This window comes from Mandrillus leucophaeus, unplaced genomic scaffold, assembly GCF_000951045.1.
Source record: "Mandrillus leucophaeus isolate KB7577 unplaced genomic scaffold, Mleu.le_1.0 Scaffold499, whole genome shotgun sequence".
Classification (NCBI taxonomy): domain Eukaryota; kingdom Metazoa; phylum Chordata; class Mammalia; order Primates; family Cercopithecidae; genus Mandrillus; species Mandrillus leucophaeus.
In genome coordinates, this window is record NW_012105353.1 from 423,485 (window position 1) to 446,524 (window position 23,040).

The window sequence follows — 23,040 nt, forward strand, 5'->3', positions numbered from 1 at the left end:
AGGATAAATAGCGTTTTCAACAATGGTGCATGGAGCTATTGCATATCTGTAGGTAAAACAGTCAGTCTCAACCCAAATCTCATACTGTGTAAAAGTTAATTTAAAATGGATTGTAGATTTGAATGTAAAACTAGAAAACTTTTAGAATTTAGACATAGGAGAAGATCTTCAGGACTGTGGGCTAAATGAAACATTTAAACCTGAGACCAAAAGCAAATTCTATAAAAGAAGAAAACAATAAATTGAACTTCTGAAAATTCAAGACCTTTTATCTATGAAAAAGACTCTGTGGAGGGTATGAACCTGTAACTGAGACCGGACTTGTATCTACAATATTCAGAGAACTCTCAAAACTCAGCAATAACAAAGACAAGCAATCTAGGCAAAAAAATAGACAAAAGAAGTGAACAGACACTTCACCAAAGATGAATAGCAGATAAGCATGTGAAAAGAGGTTCAGCATGGTGAGGTATCAGGGAAGTGAAAAAACATGATGAGATATCACTACACACCTATTAGAACGGCCACAATAAAAAATAGTGACAATAATAAATGGCGAGGTTGCAAACACACTAGATCACTCATATATTGCTGGTGAGGGTATAAAATGATACAGCCCCCAGGAAAATAGTTTGGCCGTTTATTAATAAACATATGCTTGCTATATGATCCAGCAGTTGTACTCCTGGACATTCACCACAGAGAAGTGAAAACTTACGTCCACATAAAAGTCTGTGCACAGATGTTCATAGCAGCTTTATTTGTACTATCCAAAAATTAGAAACCAAATGTCCTTGAATGGGTAAATGGTCAAATAACCTAGCACATCCACATCATGGAATACTACTACTCAGTAACTAAAAAGGAATGAATTGTCGATACACACAACAGCTTGGATGAATCTCAAGGGATTTATGCTGAGTGAAAAAAAGAGGTTACATGCTGTATTATTTATATGACATTCTTAAAATGACAGAATTATTGCAATGGAGAATAGATTACTGATTGCCAGGAATTAGGAAAAGGGGAAGGAAGCGTGGTCATAAAGGGGCCACGTGAGGGATCGTGGTGGCAATAAACTGGTATCTTTACTGTAGTGGTGGATATAGAGACCCACGCATGTGATCAAATGGCCTAGAAAACACAGCTACATACCTGTAAAGCCAGTGAAATCTGAGTAGGATCTGTGCATTGTACCAGTTGCAATGTCCTGGCTTTGACAGGAGATGATGTGAGATGTTACCACTGGGGTAAAGTAGGTTAAAAGTGTATGAGACCTCTCTGTATTACTTTTGCAACTTTCTGTGACTTTATGATCATTTGATCATTTCTAAATAAAATGTAAGAAAAAAAGTTTATACAAAAAATTAGCCGGGCGTGGTGGAGGGTGCCTGTAGTCCTAGCTACTCGGGGGGAGGCTGAGGCAGGAGAATGGCGTGAACCCGGGAGGTGGAGCTTGCAGTGAGCCGAGATCATGCCACTGCACTCCAGCCTGAGTGACAGAGCGACACTCTGTCTCAAAAAAAAAAAAAAAAAAAAAATTAAAAAGGTTTACAGTGTCTCTTCTCAATTAAAAACCTATTCCTAGTAGTTTTACTACTAGGAGTAAAAGGTATGTCCTTAATACTTAAAAAATCTCGGACCAATAACCAGCTTGATAAGGACATATTACAGGCATTCTCATTAAAACTATGCCTGCTATTTTCACTTCTATTTTACCTTCTAGAAGAGCTTGCTAATGCAATTAAATAAGAAAATCAAAGAGTATTCAAAAAGATAAAAGATTATTCACCTATGATATAATTATCCACTTAGATGATCTAAGGAAATCCCCTAAAAAGATTTATTAAAACAAATGATAGTCTAATGAGGTGATATGACACAAAATGTATTCAGAAATCAACAAACAGCTTTCCTGTTTATGGGCCATAAACAGAAACTATGATGGAAAAAAGATTCATAATAGCAACAAAAATATTAAATGCCTAGAAATAAACATAACAAGCAAAGGACAAGACTTAAATGAAGAAAATTACTGAATTCCATTAAAGAATGATTTGAAAAAATGAGGAAAAAAAAGCTATAGTTCTTTAATGTAATTTAAATTACCTTCAATAGGACTTGAAGTTTTTTTTTCTTGTTTTTTGCTTTTTTAAGATTTGAGGGTAACTTTTCCTTTGTTTTGAATAAATATCCTGATTTTTCGTTTTTAAAAATTTCCTTAGGTTTCTCTAAGTTATAGCTTATGTGAGCAGTTAAAACTTAACAATTTTTAGTAACGTGGTTTTTTTTGTTGTTGTTTTTTTTGTTGTTGTTTTTTTTGAGATAGAGGCGCGATCTCAGCTCACCACAACCTCTGCCTCCCGGGCTCAAGTGATTTTCCTGCCTCAGCCTTCGAGTACGAGTACGTGGGACTATAGGCATGTGCCACCACGCCCAGCTAATTTTTGTGTTTTTTGTTAGAGGCAGAGTTTCACCATGTTGGCCAGGCTGGTCTTGAACTCCTGGCCTCAAGCAATCCACCTGTCCAAAGTGCTGGGATTTCAGGCGTGAGCCACTGCGCCCAGCCTAGTAAAGCATTCCTATTAATACTGTTTATTTATGCTTAATAAATATGCATATAGAATTAATCATGGAGCTCTAATTAGAAACTACATTTGTGGTTATCTTTTCAGAAATTAGTTTTGGTGGCTTTGTTACTAGGTTATGTTTATACCTAGGGTGAGATATATATATATATGTGTGTGTGTGTGTATACACACATACACATACATATTTTAATTAGAGTGGATCATTTGGATTGTTTCTTACTAAGTCAGTTCACCTAAAAACATGCCTAAAACACTTTGTATTGAGATACAGTTGGTATTACACAAACAAGAATTCTGTTAAACAGGTTCTGGTTTATTGTGTATTTGAGCAAGTGCCCTTGTTTTACTTGTAAGTTATTAATGCTATCTTTTTGTACATAAAGATGTTTGTAAGAATATATATGTTAAAGTGTTAATTAATAGTTATGTTATCAATAATGTTTATTAGTTCAGTAGACATTTAGCATCACTTGCCTTACAGATGGGGAAACAGAGGTTTGAATGATTTTTGCCACAGTCACAGCAAGTAAAAACTTGGACTTTGAAGCCCAGCATAGTGGTGTATCTGTTTTGGGTAGGAGGGCTTCATTAAACCTCTGGAAACCAGAATAAATCATTTAACTTGTTTGTAGGACTCCTGAATTAGCCAATCCAAGTAATACATTAAAGGGTTATCCAGAACTCAGATTTTTAGCCCTAGAAATGAAAGTGGACCCATTAGGGCAAGGGGCTCTTCAAAATCCCCTCAAATAATAGTAATTGTTGTTTCCCCTGACAAGATGAGCAGGAGGAAAGAGAAGCTGACATCTAAACACCCAGTGTGGCTGGGCATACTGAACTGTACCACAACCTCTAGCATAATTAGGATACGAATTTTATGGATTAGAAAACAGATTCATGTTAAGTCACTTACCCAAAGTCACAACTGTAATAAAGAACAAAGCCAGGCTTTGAAACTTTATGTATCAGGCTCCAAGCTCATGATGTTTACACTGGGATTTCCCAGTCTTTTTTTTTTTTCTTCTTCTTCTTCTTCTTCTTTTCCAAGATGGAGTCGTACCATTGCCCAGGCTGGAGTGCCATGGCGTGATCTCAGCTCACTGCAGCCTCCGCCTCCCAGGTTCAAGTGATTCTCCTACCTCAGCCTCCCAGGTAGCTGGGATTACAGGCACGCACCAGCATGCCCAGCTAACTTTTGTGTTTTTAGTAGAGGTGGGGGTTTCACCATGTTGGCCAGGCTGGTCTCAAACTCCTGACTTCATGATGCGCCTGCCTTGGCCTCACAAAGTGCTGGGATTACAAGTGTGAGCCACCGCTCCTGGCCTCCCACTCTTGTCTAATCACAGGCATCCTCTAAGGTGCCTGTTTAAAAAATAATATACTTAACCATGGGGCTTCTGGGAATTCTGATTCAGTGTCAGGCTGAGATAGGTCCAGGTAATGTATCTTTAACAGAAACCATAGGTAATTTTGATCATCAGGCAGATTGGAAAATATTACCAATGCCATTGTGTACTAAGAGGGTTTGAAGGTATTGGAGAAGCAGGAATAGACTTAGGAGTAGATCCCAATTTTTTAAATTGACACTTTACTGATTTTCTCTAGTAAAATAATAGATCAGATTGTGGAAGTTATAAAATTGCTTTAAGTTCCCTTAATCTGCACAAAAACCAATATTTTATTTTTTTCTTTTAGTTGACAACATTCATATAGTCAGTTCTTTGGCATTATCTATGTTTACATTGGGGAACAAAAGCACACAGACAGGTATAGATAAAACTATTCTGAATGCAGAAGTGGAAGAAAAAGTTATACTTAGAAGTAACGTTAAAAACAGCTTTAAACATAGAATCAGTAACTTCCTTGGGTACGAAAACCCCCCAAAATTTTAAATAACTTAATCTAAAACTTTAATCCTTAAAGTTTTATAGAAGATCATAAAACTTTCAAGTTGGGAGAGCTCCTGGATAGTCACATATTTATGGATGAAGCAACCACAACTTAGAGAGGCTTGGGGGCTTGCCCACAGTTAGTGGCAGACTTTCAAATCCATGCTGGCCAAGATTCCATAGAACTCTTATGGATTACAGATAAGTACCAGGAAAAAGCAACTTTTCTAAGGATACACCAGGTTTTAGAAATAAATGTAGTGGCAAGTCATGTTTTCCTTATATTCCCTGTTTTGTTTACCTAATTTTTATGTTTTCTTTCATTTTTCCTTGTCCTAATAAAAATGGATATATTTAAAGGAATCCCTTTTAGGAGATTATGTAATTTGAAATATTTTATCTGATCAATGATATGTTAGAAAAATGAACCATAACCTTCCTAGAATAGTGTGTTTAATAAATAAATACTTTCAGAACGTGTTGTGCTAAAGAACTCTAGTTTTCTCCACTTTTATTACAAAACTATTTTATGAACGAAGAAAAATGAGCATAGCTAGATGCTTGTACATGAATTCTAAGCAATATAGCAGCGTTTCTATGTAAGTAGTAGCTTTGTATTTGAACTTGAATTTAATTATCTGCAGATTTAATAACTCTATGATCTTGGACAAGTTATTAAAATCTCAACCTAACTTTTTTTCTTCCCTGTTATACATAATAACTTACCTCATGGATGTTTTTAATTATTAATTGGGATTCAGTGAGAGAATATGTGTAACACAGGTAGCGCTGTAGTTTGAACAAAATAGGCAATGAATAAATGATAGCTGTTACTTATTTCCTTGACCCAGTAGTTATTTAGAAGAATATTAATTTCTGAGTGAGTGCTTTATTTCCTTATTCAGTATTTTATTATAATCAGAAAATGTGATCTGTGTAATTCCTGCCTCTAAGAACTTTAAACTGGCCAGGTGCAGTGGCTCATGCCTATAATCCTAGCACTTTCGGAGGCTGAGGTGGGAGGATTGTGTGAGGTCAGGAGTTTGAAGCTGCAGTGAGCTAAGGCTGCACCACTGCACTCCATCCTAGGTGACATGGTCAGTTTTTATAACTTTTCATAGAAACTTAAAAGTTGAAAACAACCCATATTCTTTTTACATTATAAAATTCAGTATCTGCCTGTTCTAATATAAATTATTTCAAATGCTTTGTCCTTATTTATTATGCTAGTTGATATTAGTGCACTAAAATTTTCCCATCCATTTTCTTTCCATTTATGTTATATTCTCCAAAGCATCTGCTTTTGTGTTTTGTGGTTGGTTTAGTCATGGTTAAATGTTCAATACTATTATGCATTTACTGTTTTTAATGACTTTTTTGCTTAAAAAGTGATACATGCTAATTGTAGAAAATACACAGAAGGAAATAAACCTCTGCACTCTTACTATGGAATATTATTAAAAGATTTTTATGTGATTAAGAGTAGGGGTTTTAGGGCCAGGCGCGGTGGCTCACGCTTGTAATCCCAACACTTTGCGAGGCCGAGACGGGTGGATCACTTGAGGTCAGGAGTTTGAGACCAACCTGACCAACATGGTGAAACCCAGTCTCTACTAAAAAAAAAAATACAAAAATTAGCTGGATGTGGTGGCACACACCAGTAGTCCCAGTTACTCAAGAGACTGAGGCAGGAGAATCCCTTGAATCCGGGAGGTGGAGGTTGCAGTGAGCCGAGATTGTGCCACTCACACTCCAACCTGGGTGACAGATCCAGATTCCATCTCAAAACAAAAAACAAAAGAGTAGGGGTTTTAGAATTAGATTTGGGTTTGAATTTAGGCTCTACTTATTAGCCTTAGGCAGTATATTAGAATTTAGGCTCTACTTATTAGCCTTAGGCAGTATATTAGACTTACTCATGTATTCAGCAAATATTTATTGAACACCTACTGTGTGTGCCAGGCATTTTGCTAGGGGACTGGGGATCCAGTGCTTAGAAAGATTGACATACCTATCTTAGCTTAATTTCCTCATTTGTAAACTGGTGATAATACCTCACAAAGTTGTTAAGAAGCATCAAAGATAATAGTCCTTAGCATTTGCCTAGTATGTGGTAAGAGCTCAGTAAATGATAGCAATCATTATTACTGTGTGTATTCAATCTTGATTATATCTTTAATCCAAATGACTTTTTTACTCAGCTTAAGGTTTTTGCCTTACATTTTATTTTTGGTATTAATGTTATAAACACTTGTTTTATTTTTCTTTATACTTACCTGTTTGGTTTGGGTTTCTCTTTAAAGTAGTAAATAGTTGTTGGTTTACTTTTTAAACAATATAACGTGATTATTAAAGTTACGATTATCAAACATTTCAAACACATACCAGATTGGAGAGAGTAGTGTAATGAACCAACATATTCCCATAACCCAGCCTCAAGGATTATCAAACTCATGGCCAATCTTGTTCCATTTCTGCTTCCTCTTCTCATTCCCCCAGCCACCCCCGATAAACATTTGCATTTATACTTCTTAAAAGATAGACTTTTAAAATTCATAAGCACCTTACTATCATCACCCATAAAACATCAGTAATTCTTCAATAATATCTAATATCCAGCAAGCCACTTCCTTGTATAATTAGATACTTTACACTTTACATTTCTTACATTATTAGAATGGTTTCTGTCATATTATTTTACATTTTTTATTCTTGTGACGTTGTTTTCTTCTTCCATATAAATTGTTTTGTTTGAGGAGCTTATGAAATATAGAAGAAAGAATTACGGAGCTAAAAAGATCTGGGTTTGAATCCTGCTTCTGCCATTCAGTAATTAACTTTGCTGAGCCTTAGTTTCCTTGACTATAAAATAGGAATAATTATACCTGACTCATGTTGTTAGGGTTGAATGTGATGCCTGCATAAAGTATTATTAATAGTCTCTGCCAATTATTATCTTTAGTGACTTGAACTGTAATACCTATTCTTGGTTACTATATGGTTTTTCAAAACATTCCAAAATTTATATTTACTGGATAATTACTAAAAATAATGGTTTTAAAATATCCTTCTAGGAAAGAGAATTTAGAATCTTGGCTTCTCCCACTACCTCTTTTATTTTGAGTTCACATTAATTTAGCCTGAGTTTACAAATCCTACTTTTAACTTTCTGAAGTGTTTTTTCTTTTATATTGTTTATATACTTACGTCGATTATTCTTCATTATTGAACCCTTTTCTTTTAGTGGAATTAACTGTTTTACTCAGTTATTTCTAAATGTTAGGTTGGTGTCAGTATACTTCATCAGTTCTTTCCTACCTCAATATTCTTTATCTCTTATTCTCTTTTGATGGTCTAGGATGTACCTTTGAACAATTTATTTTTTAAAAAACTACCAGGATGGTGAAAATTTGACTTTGCAGATCTAAGAATAATTTCCTGTGACCTTTGAACACGAAAAACTAGGATGAGGTATAAAATTCTTAGATCATAACTTTTCCTTTTCAATTCTCTGTAAGTGATTACTTCATTGTCTTCTGGCATTTTATTGTTGCAGAGGAGAAATCTGAGGTCAGTCTGATTTCAGTTCCTTTGAAATAACCTATTTTTTTCTGCTTGTATGCTTGTAGGATTATATCTTTATCCTTGAAATTTAAAAACATTTGCCAGGACATGTCTTGGTGTTGATGATCTCTGTTGAACCTTCTCAGTCTCCAGTCTCAGGTATTTTTTTTTTTTTCAGAACTGGAAAGTTTCCTTATACTTTTGATTGATTAAACTGCCTGTTTTTTTTCTTTTTTCTTTAGGAACATCTGTTATTCATAGATTATTTCTGTGTCTGTCTTCCATAGTTTTTTAAATCTTTTCTTTCTTTTTTTTTTTTTTTTTTCGTTTACTCAAGTTTGTCCTCTGTGGCATGGATTCCGTTTTCTGCAGTGTCAATTTTAATACTTGCTATTCACAATGCAGATTTAATTTTGGCTACTATGTTTTCATTTCTTTATTCTTATCTCAACATACTCTTGTTTCATAAGCAGAATCCCCCTTAGATGGTAACACTTCAAAAAACATGAGGTGGATCCCGGCCTGAAACTTGGCCACAACCACAGGACCAGGAAAAAAAAAAGTTTCTGAAAGGGTTCTCTTAAACATAAAAATGTAAATATAACCAGAGGTCATTCTTACCCTCATCTAGAAAATAGAACAGTGTTGGGTGCTAACAGACCTTAAGTAGCTAGAGGAATAGTAAAGCAGGCATAAGGGCACCTTAACTAGAAATAAACTGATTTTTCTAATTACATGTATTGTTTTTCTCTTTATAAAATTAATACATAATAAGTGCATGTAACTTTGAAAATATAGTACAAAGAAGAAAATCCTATGACCCAGGTAACGACTGATGAGATTTTATATATGTTTTGCCAGTTACATGCACACATGTTGGGAGGAAGGGATGCAAAATTGGGTCATACTATATAGTTTTGTATCCTTTTTCATTTAATATATTGCAAGCATATTTTTTGCATCATTAAATTTTCTTTGAGGCCCTGATTTTAACCATTGCATAGTATTCCTACATATGAATAGATGTATTATGATTTATTTAACCAGTCCCTTGTTGGTCATTTAGATTGTTTTCTATTTTTCAGTATAATGAGTATGATGAATATCACTGTACATAAGTCTTTATGCACATCTCTGATATTTCCTTAGGATAAATGAGGAGCTGATTCTTAATCCTGTCACATTGGTAAGGATTATATACATTCCTTATTAAGAATATAAAGTGCTTGTTTCTTATTGTTTCAATGTGATTGCATAGAAGATTCTTTGGATTCTGAACAATTTGATGGTATCTTAACCACATTTTGAGAGAGGTGCCTAGTGCCTCATGCTCAGCACCTTCATGATGGAATTCCTATTGCATAAGCTTTTGGACAGGAAAACCACTGCTGATATCAGGGAGTTTGGAAGGTAGATATACTTGTGGAAACCTGAGGGTGGTGAGAAAAAAAAAAAAAAAAGTATGGTCCTTGCTCATTCCTACAACCTGGGTCTCCATATTAATATACTAGGACTCTGGATCTTTTCTTTTCCTCTTCCCTTCCTGTTATTTCAGACTGTTACTCTCTTTGAAGATTCTTCTCTTAATGTCCGTATGTCCATTTCATTTCTAGATAGGAGAATGTCAGTAGATGGTATACCCTGCTGAGTTCAAGGTAGCATTTTATCAGTCACAGATCATCTTTTGGTCCTAGCATACTTATACATGATGATCTCCTGCTGAAATGGAAGTATTTTTTTTTAACTAATGATATATTTTCAGAGGTATCAGACAGCAGCCTGGAAAAGTACATTGTTGTATCATGCCATTACAACAAAGCAGTCTGCTTAATAAAGTTGCTTAAAATGAAAGTTTTTAAATTAATAAAATATTTTTAACATCAGAATTTTCCTTAAAATATTTAGGAATACTCTAGAGTTCCTGAAACCTTGATTCAGAAATACTGATTTGAATTGTTCTTCCTCTTTAAGCCTGGAAGATGATCTTAGGTGATAATTTTTTACAACATTGAAAACAATTCCTGCTGAAAGTCAAGGGAACAGTCTCCTTTATCTGATTTGTTCTGATGAGACCCATATTGTAGGTTATTCTAATGTGTGACTTTGTACACATTTCAGGCTAACAAAGTAAAGCATGATTAGCATTTCCTAACCTTTTCCAGTATTTCACATCACATTTGCATATATACAATCTGCCAGGCTCTGAAATTTTTTGGCTGGAAGGCATTATGGTGGGATGAGAGAGGATAAATACATTTGCCTCACTTTTAAACTATTTTTTGTCCATACTCATTCTCTAGCTACATTGTATAAAAATACAGCACATACAAAATGATCTCTTCCACCCTGCTTAGTGGAAAATTGACTGTAGTGAATTATGGAACAGGTGTTTCAACACTCTCCTATACTTCTTCATTGCATTACATCTTTAGAAGTTATATGTAGAAATGTAATGTTACACTGTCAATTGAGGCAAAAGAGAGGAAAAGAAATAACATTTACTGAGCATACACTGTCTCTTGGTGGATCTTTTTAATTACAACATCCCTGTGAGGTAGATATTATGTGCATCTTGTGAGTGAAGAAACTGAGGCTCAAAATGTTAAATAACTTACCCAAGTTCAGGTAACTACACCAGTAACTGACAGAGTTGGGGTTTAAACGTGGTACTGGCCAGCTTTAGAACACATTTTTTCCCACTTGTTTTTTAAAATTAGAGAAATATATTTTCTTGTTTAACAAGTACTATTCCTTAAACTTAGGAAACAGTAGAAAGTAAAATACTGCGTAAGACTGATAATCCATGTAACCTAATCTCTAATAAAACCAAGGGTCATTTTCCAAATGGGAAACTTAACTGCAGAAGTAACTCTTTGCTCATTTCTGATAGATAACATTTGAATCCTTGTTTTGATGAAGTGATAGAAAAGTTTCATTTGAATAAAGGTGCTTTTTTTGGTAGAAAAAGCTTTGTAAAGTTTCACTGGTATGTAGGATAACATTGGCTCGCTGCTTTAAAAATTAAATTGTTCAACATTTTAAATTTTTGCTAAACTCAGGAGGTAGATATTTTTACAAAATGTAGAGCATAAAATACCCTTCAGATTATGTTTCACTCAATTTTTTTCTTAAGTTGCTTTGTTAGTATATACTATACTATTAACTGGGTGAGTAGTTGAGAAAAGAAAGTTTATTGTAAAATTTGAGATGACGTGAAGCTGAAAATAGTGAACAGGCTGATCGACAGATTTGGAATCTAATGTATAGAGACTGTGACAATGGATGGGAGCTGGAAAAAGGTGAATCAAAAATTTTAAATAAAGTTTTATTCATGGAACTAAGAGTAACAACAGGTATGAATAGAGGATGCAGGGTGTGGTTGCAGTGCAAGAAGATAAAGATTTAATCAGAAAACTTGATATGTCAGCATTGTGTTGAGGGCATTCCAAAAATAATGCATATGTGAATTGCATTAACGTAAGTTTATTTTCTAGGACAAGGGAGGTAATATGACCTTTACTCTGCATTGGTCATTTGAGGGTTGAAATGTTAATTACATACAATTCCATATACCACCCTTTAAGATGAATTGGAGTGTGCTCAGAGAAGAAGATAGTGAGGAGTCTTATCTGTCTTAAAGAAATGTTTGAAGGAACTTATCTGGAAAAGACAAGAGTCAGGGTGGATTAGAGTCATAGCTGTAGATTTACTTCCTGTGACTTTGCAGATAGAGTACGGGCAAGTTAGTCATCATTTATTAGTAATCCACTTAAAGAGAATTTACAGCTGAGGAAAGTTGCTATATAATGAAAAATTTCATGTAGCAGGCAGTACTTTTTCAGAGATATTTTAGTGCCTAGTGAGGTAGTACATTCTCGTCCTGGTAGTATTTAAGCGTAAGTAAGAACGGAGTAGAAAGAATTGAAACATATTATGTGTAGTAGGAACAGAAGACTTTTGAGATGCCTTACCAATTCAAAGATTTTTTAAATTCCAAGATCAGAAGGACTTTACAGAGTATGTTATCCTCATGAGGCTACCTCACCTTAGTAATAATGTGCATTGGTACAGCTCTTTAACATTTGTAAAGTTCTTTCTTCTGAATTATCTCGTTTTTGAGCCTGGTAATAATCCTTTGGGTAGACAGGACAAGTATCCTCATTTTGAACAGGTAAAGTAATAGGCTAAGAGAAAGTCTGAATTGCCTCAAATCATAAAGCTTATAAGCAGCAGCCTAGGGCTCTATCCTTGGTCTGCGAATTCCAAGTTTAGTGCTGTTTCTCCTGTACCAGTTTTCTTTAAAAGTAAGTTATAAGTTGTGATACTTGCTTTGCATACATTAAAAATTGCAAGGAACAGATGGTTCTTAAATTTTATTCCTATGAAAAACATACGTGTAGCTCAAGTTAGACTGAGGGTTCTAAACGCCACACAATGGGGAGTCATGGGGGCAAGTCTGTGTTACAGAAAGATAACTGTTTACAATTAATGAAAAACTCTGGTTTGGGCTGCTAGATGAATGATGGTGCCATTCATTAATATGGCAAATATAGGAGAGGGAACAGATTGGTGGGCCAGAGGTGAGGTAATTGAATTTTGGACGTAAGAAAACTAGCTGACAGTGATTGTTTACTAAGTGCCAGACACTGTGGTTAGAGTTTTATATCATTTAACTAATTTAGTCTTTACTACAACCCTCTGAAGATAAGACTTTTCAATCTTCATTTTCCATATGAAGAAACTGAAAAGCTTAGATTGTTTAAAGCACCTGTCCAAGGCTTCATAATTAATAGGGTAAGAATATGAATTTGAATCTCTGTGTCTGACAACAGAGCCACAGTTGTTAGGAGCTAGTTCTTTGGTACCTTTGGATAAGAACAACCAGTAGTCAGTTGAATAAATGGTTGTCACTTTGAGGAAAAATAAATATTGTGGAGATACACGAGTGTCTTTATACCAAAGAAATGGGCAGTGTTATAGTCTTTGAACATACCTTAGGAAAATAAAGATTTTATACTTGCCTCCCTATCTTTTCCTGAATTTTGGCACTGTTTCTGTGCTTCATAGTATTACATAGGCATTCCCTAATCTAGGAACATCTTCTATGAGTGGTGAAAATGAAAGGTGCCCTTTGTATAAGGTCAACAGACCTTCTAGGATAGGGGCTATGTTTTATTAACTTTTATCTCCAGCTCAGTGCCTAGAACATAGCTTGAATGAAATGAGATGAATGAATGGATGGATGCTAATAGGGATGAGAAGAACAAAGAGGGGAGTTCATATTTAGAGCAGTTGCCTCATGTGAAGTATGAGGTGATAGGTGGGCTGCCTTTTATTTCCCAGGTGATAATGCTCCAAAGGTGGTTAGCTTAGATCCTTGTATACTTGTTGAATTAACAGTCATGGCTACTCCTTTTTCCAGTGAGGGAATGAGAGAAGAAACTATGTGTTCCTGACTTCTGTTTTTGTGGTTTTTAAAAATTACACAAATAATACATATTCATTGTAGACACATTAGAATATTCAAATAAGCAAAAATAAACAATTTAAATTGTCTAAAATTCTACCACCCAGAGATAACCACTGTTAACATTTTGGTGTATATCCTTCCAGAGTTTTTCCCCATAAAAATATATACATTGAAATATGTATATATTTATTTAAAATGGGATCATTACAATCCATATCGTTTTGTAAACTGCTTTTTCACTTATTACATGTGACTGTCTTTCTATGTCAATGAATTTACATCTTTATCATCATTTTAATGACTGCATAGTATTCCATTATAAGGGTGTACCGTAATATATTTAACTAGTTCTCTATTGTTAGGAATTTAGGTTTTCAATTTGAAGTTCTTTTTGGAATAAAAGTTATGGTGAGCATTCTTGTATGTACATCTTTGTACACTTGTCTACTTTTTAAAAAAAAAAGTAGAATCGATGAGACATTTCAAAATTTTATGTGTGGTATTTTGGTTTTTTTAAAATACAGACTCAGATTGCCTTCCTGAAAGGTTGTGCTGATTCACACTTTCTCCAGCAGTATGTCCAGAGTTCTCTCTCCCCCATACCCTCGTTAACACTGAGTGGTTTTTTGTTTTTGTTTTTGTTTTGTAAATCATTACCAATTTGAAAGGCAAAAGGTGTCTTTGGGTTAAATGCATTTCTTTGATGAGTACTAAGGCTGAACTCTTTTTTCCCTTATTGCTCATTTCTGTTGAGGTTCATCGTTTTTTCTTACAGGTTTGTAAAACAAAGCTCTTTATGTATTGAGGATACCATCCCTTTGTTATATGTTGCCTTTTTTTTATAATCAGTTTGTCTTTTATCTTTTTTTGTGTCTGGCAGAAGTTTTAAACTTTTATAGATTCAAATGTCACTTTTTTCTTTATGATTTCAACCCTCCTTACCCCATGAGTATTGTTCACCTATATTCTAATAGTTGTATAATTTTATTTTTTCACATCTAAATGTTTAATCCATCTGGAATTTATTTTGATGTAGAGATTGGGCTTAATTTTCTCTGAAGTAATCAGTTCCCTTGATTAATTATGAATGGAGTTGGAATTTAGAATGTGTTTTGCTATACACTGTTGTAAATAATGTTTGGTGAGGCTTAAATGAGACCATTTGTAATGCATTTAACTATTAAACTCAAGGGCTCACGTGGAAAGGTAATAATCATTTATTATATTTTTCCATGAAAAAATGTTTTTATAGTTTCAAATAATTAACTTTTGAAGCACATCCTGTTGCAAATTTAGCAACTGCATACTCATATGGTGGTTCTACTTCATTAGAGCCCTTTAGGGGTGAAAATCTTCCTCAGTTTTTGTTGTTGTCTGCCTTCATTTAACTTTAACTGATGTGAGGTCTGTTTCGGTAACTTTCTGCTTGCTGTGCTTTTCACAGAATGGACAACAAATTATGGATGAACCTATGGGAGAGGAGGAGATTAACCCACAAACTGTAAGTAAAATATTCTGTCCCAAAGGGTATAGATAAATGAAATACTGTAAAATTATTCTTATTTTTCAACTGAACAGAGTAATCATTTTACAGTATAAGAAACTTGTCGATCCTTTCACATTAACTTTACCAGACTACATTATTGAGTATGCCAGGGACCTTTCTAAAAACTGTACAATAAGAGTGATTTTAAGAGAATGATAAAACAGATTGCTTTATATTGTTGAAAGGTTTTCATTAGTGCCTAAAGCTTATGTTTTTTTGTTTCTTGGGGATTTTTTGAGATGGAGTTTTGCTCTTGTCACCCAGGCTGGAGTGCAGTGGTGCTATCTCAGCTTACTGCAGCCTCAGCCTTCCGGGCTCACGGGATTCTTCTGTCTCAGCCTCCTGAGTAGCTGGAATTACAGGCGCTCACCACCACACCTGGCTAATTTTTGAATTTTTGTAATTTTAGTAGAGATGGGGTTTCACCAGGTTGGCCAGGCTGGTCTCGAACTCCTGACCTCAGATGATCTGCCCACCTCAGCCTCCCAAAGTGCTGTGATTACAGGTGTGAGCCACTGCACCTGGCCTAAAGCTTATGTTTTTAAATAACCAAATTGACCGTAAATTTGTTAAAGACAAAAATATAAAGGTCATACTTTACAGATATGTTTAACATAGAAAGTGGACATTCACCATTTCCTCATCTGTTTTTTTGTTGTTGTTCACTCCTGAATCCCCAGTAACTAAACCAATGTGCCTGGCACATAATGGACACTCATTAAATGTTACATAAATGAATTAATAAATTGTTCCCTACTACCACACACAGAATAACCATTGTCAACAGCTAAGTTATAGTCTTGATATTTTGTACATAAGGTAATTATTATTTATGTTTACAAAATACATATTCTGCAACTTGTTCTTTTCACTTAACATGTCTTGAACATCTTTATATGACAATACATGTAGAACTACCTCTTCTTTGTTTTTTTGTTTTGGGGGGGGCTTTGAGACAAGGTCTCTCTCCCTGTCACCCAGGCTAGAGTGCAGTGGTAGAGTCATGACTCACTGTAACCTCAAACTCCTGGGCTCAAGCAACCCTCCCACCTCAGCCTTCTTAGTAGCTAGGACTAGAGGCACATGCCACCACACCCAGCTAATTTTTTTTTTTTTAATGTTTGTGGTTTTTTTTTTTTTTTTTTTTTACAGATGGGGTCTTGCTATATTGCCCAGGCTGGTCTTGAACTCCTGGCCTCAGGCAATCCTCCCGCCTCAGCCTCCCAAAGCATTGGGATTACAGGTGTTAGCCGCCATGCCCAGCCAGATCTACCTCTTTTTAAAGTGGTTACACAGTTACAGTATTCTATTTTATGAATATCCTATATTTAATGTAATATTCCCCTATTTATTTTTGTGAATTTGTGTTTCAGTAGGATATAGTCTTAGAAAAGGATGTTCTTAAACCAAGGGTATAAACATTTAAATCTCAGTAGACATTTATCAAATTTTCCTTCAGAATTTCAGTATATGAGAATACCTGTTTGAGTATTGCCTACTCAACACTAGGTATTATCAGAAAATATTTTTAATTTGAGTGACTCTAGAAAAATAATACTTTCCCTTTTTTTTCTTTTTCTTTTTTTGAGACAGAGTCTCGCTCTGCTGCTCAGGCTGGAGTGCAGTGGTATGATCTCAGCTCACTGCAACTTCCGACTCCCAGGTTCGAGCCATTCTCCTGCCTCAGCCTCCCGAGTAGCTGGGATTACAGGCAACCGCCACCACGCCTGACTAATTTTTGCAATTTTAGTAGAGATGGGTTGCACAATGTTGGCCAAGCTGGCCTCGAACTCCTGACCTCAAGTGATCCACCCATCTTGGCCTCCCAAAGTGCTGGGATTACAGGCGTGAGCCACCATGCTTGGCTGACTTTCCCATTTTAATTTGCATCTCATTTGATTACTAGTGAGATTGAGTATCCATACATTATTGGCCTTTGTTATTTTATGTTTTGCTCAGTTTTATTTGGAGTTACTTGTTGTCTCCTTATTGGTCTGTACAATCTCTGTATATATTCTGGATATTAACTCCATGTCTATTATATATCTTGTAATATGTTTTTTTAAACATTGATTATGTGTCTTTCATTGTAGTATGTACGGAAGTTTTTTTTGTTTTGTTTTGTTTTTTGTATTGTTTTATTTTGTTTTTTTGAGAAGGAGTCTTGCTCTGTTGTCCAGGCTGGAGTGCAGTGGCATTACCTCAGCTCACTGCAACCTCTGCCTCCCGGGTTCAAGCAATTCTCCTGCCTCAGCCTCCTGAGTAGCTGGGATTACAGGCACACGCCACCACACCTGGCTAATTTTTGTATTTGTGGTAGAGACAGGGCTTCACCACATTGGTCAGGCTGATCTCAAACTCCTGACCTTGTGATCCGCTTGCCTCAGCCTCCCAAAGTGCTGGGATTACAGGTGTGAGCCACTGCACCCGGCCAGAAGTTTTCATTTTTAAATGGTCACATCTGGCTTCTGGGTTTCATGCTTTGGTTAGAAAATCCTTCCCTCCACTAAGGTTATAAAAATAATCCTTTTACATTTTGATCTTTTATAGTTTTTTGGTGTTTTTTGTTTTGTTTTACATTTAGATCTGTGATCCACTTGGAATTTAGTACCTGGTATGAAGTAGAAATCTAACTTTTCTTTCCAGATAAATAGCCTGTTGTCCTAACCTCTATTTATTGAATAAATAAAATCTATTCTTTCCTACTCATTTGAGATACCTCTTTTATCACGTATAAAATTGCCTTATACTCCTTGTATCAGTTTCCTGCTTTGCCATAACAAATTACCACAAACTGGGTGGTTTAAAACAACAGATGGCTCTCGGGGAGGTTCCTTCCTTGCCTATTCCAGCTTCTGGTGTTTGCCAGCAGTCCTTGGCATTCCATGGCTTGTAGATACATCATTCCACTTTCTGCCTCGGGCATCAGATGATCTCCCTGTTCGTGTCTGTGTCCAAATTTCCCTCTTCTCATAAGAGCACTAGTCATTGGATTGGGACCATCCCACTCCAATATGACTTCATCTTAATTACATCTGCAAAGACGCTGGTTTCAAATAAGGTCACATTCACCGTTACTGGGGATTACTTGAACATACCTATTTGGAGGGCACAATTCAACCCACAACCCCCCTGAATATTTTGACTTTACATACTCTTTCAATTACTGTCGTTTTATTATATGTTTTTGTTAATGTGGTAAAGCAAACCTTCCCACCTTTTTACTTTTGTAAAAAGTCTTATATGTAGTCTTATAAATATAGTCCTACATTTAATCTTCCAGATAAACTTTACAATCAGTTCATCAAGTACTTCTGAAAAATTTATTGGGATTTTTATGAGAATTGCCTTAAATGTACAGATTAACATGAAAAATTACTTTAACAATATTGAGTCTTCACATTCAGGAACATTCATTTTTTCTGATTTTCTTTTACATTCTTTATCAAAATTTTATGGTTTCTTGGCTGGGCGTGGGGGCTTATGCCTGTAATCCCAGCACTTTAGGAGGCTGAGGCAAGAGGTTTGCTTGAACCCAGGAGTTCGAGACCACCCTGGGCAGCATAGCAAGTCCCTGTCTCTACTACAAATTAAAAAATAAGCCAAGCATGGTGGCATGTGCTGTGGTCCCAGCTACTTGGGAGGCTGAGGCAGAGAATCATTTGAACCCAGAAGTGTAAGGCTAAGGCTGCAGTGAGCTATGATCATGCCACTGCACTCCAGCCTGGGCAACAGAGTGAGACCCTGTCTGAAAAAAAAAAGTTATAGTTTTTTACATATAGTTCTTGTACTTGTTTTTACAAGTTTGTTAAGGTAAGTTATGGGTATTTTATAGTTTTATAGTCTTTGTTATGTAGAAAGTGGGATTTTTTTTTCTGGTATGTTTTCCATCTGGTTATTGCATATATGTATTTAAAATGTTAGGTGTTTCTGTATGTTTTTAGCATCTTAGGAATGTTAACTTTTCAGAAATCAAACAAATTGTTATGAACATTATGTCAGTTGTGGAAGAATAAAATCAGTTTAACCTTCTGCTTAAAATACCTCCATAGTTTTATGGTTCCTTTAAACAAAAGCCCAACCTCCATAACATGACCTACCAGGCCCTGCATAATAAGGCTTTGCATACTTCTCTCCACATCCTCTCTAGCCGCACACCTCTTCTCTCTACTGAAAGTCCAGTCACTCAAATGTATCAGCTTCTCTTTTGCTTACGGGCTTTCAAAGGCAATGTTCCTTGTCTCAGAATTCTTTTCCCTTACCGCCATCCCCACTACTTAATTTCTGGTCATCTTTGTTTAGGTATCATTTCAATTGAGATGTCTTCCCAATACAACTACCACTTCCACTTTCACCTTGAGTTAAGTGTTTTTCCTTTTTGCTGCCACAGGAGCCTATGCATACCCTAAATGGCAACACCATACCAGATTCCATTGCTTATTTGCTTGGTCTGTATTCCCTACTAAACTGTGAGTTGAATGAGGCAGTGACCAAGTCTGACTTATTCCTTGTTTTATGTCTGTGCCTAGTACCCAGTTGGTGTTCAGTAAGTATTTGTAGATTAAAGGGATGAATGGATTAAGTTTTAGCTAGCGTAGGGACCCAGGCATGGGGCCTAGTGCCCAGAGCTACCTTCAGATTCCTACCCTCTCCAAAACCATTTGAGGCAGTTTACTTCATTTATCTATAGTATATATATTTACATGTAAGCGAATGTAAAAACAATCAGAAGGAAAACCTCCAAATTTTTTTATTCTCTGTAGTCTAAAAGCATTTTCCATTGTGATGTTATATGGTTTGTACTTTCTCCTACTCATGGCTTTAGTAGCATTTACATCTGCAAGAACCTGCATTCTAGAGACAGGTCAGAAAGATGGAGGACTAAGATACTACCTGCAATGCATATGAGGCTGTTGAGCAGATCATTCCAGATTATACAAATTAGGCTTAGGTGTCAGATCAAAGCCTGGTATTTAATATTTATTACATGATATTAAATCCAAAAGATTGTCAAAATATTTATTAACCTTATAATTTAAAATTGTATTTGCCTTTTATATATAATTAGAAGTTTTCCTTTGTCAACTAATAATTTACATAGGGAATGTTGAGATGTTGTATTATCTATTTGATTTGATGTGTTACAAATTACTCCAAACTTAGTGGCTTAGAACTACACACATTATCTCCCAGTTTCTGTGGACCAGCAATTTGGGCAGAGCTTAGCCACATCTTTTGGTTCAGAGGCTCTCTCAGACTTGAAATTAAGGTGTGGACCAGGGGTAGAGTTTCATCTGAAACTTGACTACGGAAGGATCTGCTTCTAAGCTCACATGGTTGCTGGCCCAGATTCCTGGTCCACCAAAACTGTGAGATAATAAATGTATGTATGGAGGTCATCAGCTGGTAGGCTTTCTTGCAGGTTCATTGGCCCCTTTTCCGTGGGCTAGAATGCAGAATGTAATGATAAGCCACTTTTGACTAGGACAGAACAGTAGAGAAGATGGATAATATGAGAAGAAATCTGGGTCCCTTAATACGTAATGATCTAGTGATACCTCTTCACCCAAAAGTATGCTCTTAACCTATGGACTGCTCTGTGAGAGAAAAAAAAAAAAAGGCACTTACTTTGTTTGAGTTGTCGCATTTGGGGATCTTTTTCTTACAGTAGCTTAGTCCATATTCTAACTGCATCTAGTCATTCATTAACAAAGTAGTTCATGAATGTCTATTAGGTGCCAAGTACTCTGCTACATTCGTTGTTACAGAAGCATATAAGGGAAACTTGCAGCTTTACAAATGGCAAAATAAAGTTGTTTTTGTCCTCTTCTCCTCTGGGAAATTACCAACCAAAACAACAAGGAGAATAAGAAATCAGAATTTTGGTCTTTGAAATCAAAAGATAACTGTAACTTCAACCACAAGATATAAATATGAAAAGCAGATAGAAGAGTGGTAACAAGATGAAATTAATAGAGCGTAAGTGATTTTAGAGGAATATCCTAATGGTGAGCAAGTCTTATTCAAGGCCCCCAGAGCCTCAGAAGAGCTCAAAAATGGGGTCACCAGGTACTGTGGAACGTGGATGTATGGCATGGGGCTGAAAACAGAGATTGGTTGAATATTGATATAAAGAGTTTCTAGATCCTCTCTCCTCTGGAGACAGAAGGTATTTCACAGAGAAAACCAGAGAAGCTGTATACTTGGGCACCTTGGACACAGGAAGAAGTAGGGTAAGGCACTGGGCTGGAAACAGGGAGGTCAAGTGAGAACCTATTACTGAATGGTGACCTGGTCCCATTCCAACCACTAGGACCATATCCTCCCGGAAGGAGGATGGGCGTTGTGACTGAAGAAATGTAAGATACTGTCCTTTGGGAGACCTTTAGTGTAAAGGCTGCCTAGTTGGCCAGTTAACCTATAAGAAAGCCTCCCCAGTTGACAAGCCACATAACTGCCAGGCCACTTCTTAGTGCCTCACTCTCAAATATTTATGGAAAGCCAAATATCACCAGTTATGTGAGGAAGTCTTCCAGTATAAAATAATGAGATCTTGGAGGAACAAACAATGCAGGGAAAAAGCAAGTTTAATTAGTGTCCTCTGAGTGTTGAGACAAAATTGATTCCCTAAGAAAAAGTAAATTGCCATAAAAAAGAAATCATAAAAGAAGAAACTCTTAGAAGTTAAAAATACAATAGGAATGTTTTGCATTTTAGTAGAACATTTACAAGCTAAAATTGAGGAAAACTCTCAAAAAGTAGAACAATAAGAGGTAGAAAGTAGGAAAGAAAAAGAAAGAAGAGCAATCTAACATCTAACTAATAGGAATTCCAGAAAGCGACAATAGAGGAAATGAAGGGGAAGAAAGCAGGAAAGAAATACCGTAAGAAACATATTTTTTGTTTTTTACATTTTAATATCTTTGAAATCAGAATGGTTGTTATAATTCATAGTGTGACATATATTAATTGACAGCATCTTTTCTTTCATAATGGTATAGTGATAATCATGCTTTTAGATTAAGTGGAATACTAAAATACCAAATTAAAAAAAAAAAAAAAAACCAGTTTTCCAAAATGAGGACCATGAGTCTCCGGATTACAACATCCCTCTGAAAGCCTATTAATGAGAGAAATTTTAAAAAGCCCTACTCTCAAGAAGGGTCATCTCTATGAAATATCAAAACACTAGGGATAAAGGGAAGACCCTAAGCTTTTAGAGATTTTTTAAATCCTATATAAAAGATTGGATAGAAGAATATTAGACTTTTCAGCATTGGAAGTTAGAAAACAAGGAGCAATGCCTTTAAAATGCTTAGTGAAAATGGTTTTCAGCCAAGATATTTTCAGATATGAACCTATTTTAGGAAGTTGCTGGAAAATGGGCTCTGCCAACACTAGGGGGTTATTAACTAAGTAAGAGAGACATGGGATTCGGCAAACAAAAGATCCAGTACTGCAAGCATGATGAAAGTTTTTTCCCATTATGATGATTAAAGGAAGCTTCAGAAGACTAGTTCATGCAGGAAGCTTAGAGAGTACTCAGTCCAGATTGAAGTAGACAGATAATTTCAAGAATGCTGCCTCCAGGAATAGGATTGGGGGAAGAGGTGGGGGAGTAGAAGTGATGAATCTAAATAGGCTTGAGTATTGAAAATTCACTTGAGAGGCTGTTGCAGAGTAGGAAGAATTTGAAATAGGTACAAAGAAAATAAAAGCAAATTTAAAAACAAAGCAACTGCAAACTTAAGGAAAAATAAAAATTGCACACAAGAGATGTAACTAAAGTATATTCTTTACCTAGGCAGTGAGCAGTGTTTACATAGTCATAATAATTGTAAAGACTAAATATTGGTTTAACCAAAATCTGTGATATGAGTGCCGAGTCATCTGTAATAGGATGTCTAAAGGTAATATCTGAAATTGATGAATCAAGAGAAAGTATTATAAGATTATTATTTATCATATAAAGGCAAATAC

The 23,040-nt window shown here is 35.6% G+C and overlaps 1 protein-coding gene across 2 annotated transcripts in view; it reads left to right on the forward strand.

The window, feature by feature from the left end:
• RPS6KA3 (ribosomal protein S6 kinase, 90kDa, polypeptide 3) overlaps positions 1 to 23,040 on the forward strand; it is a 114,232-nt gene that overhangs the window by 16,082 nt on the left and 75,110 nt on the right. Inside the window, exons 2-4 of one of the 2 annotated variants that reach the window (XM_011995781.1) lie at positions 8,110 to 8,203; positions 9,130 to 9,230; positions 14,959 to 15,015. In XM_011995781.1, coding sequence (XP_011851171.1) covers positions 14,974 to 15,015 — 42 coding nt within the window. In that variant the 5' untranslated portion in view covers positions 8,110 to 8,203; positions 9,130 to 9,230; positions 14,959 to 14,973. Of the gene's footprint in view, positions 1 to 8,109; positions 8,204 to 9,129; positions 9,231 to 14,958; positions 15,016 to 23,040 lie in introns of those variants that run through there. The other variant, XM_011995782.1, reaches the window with a different exon arrangement.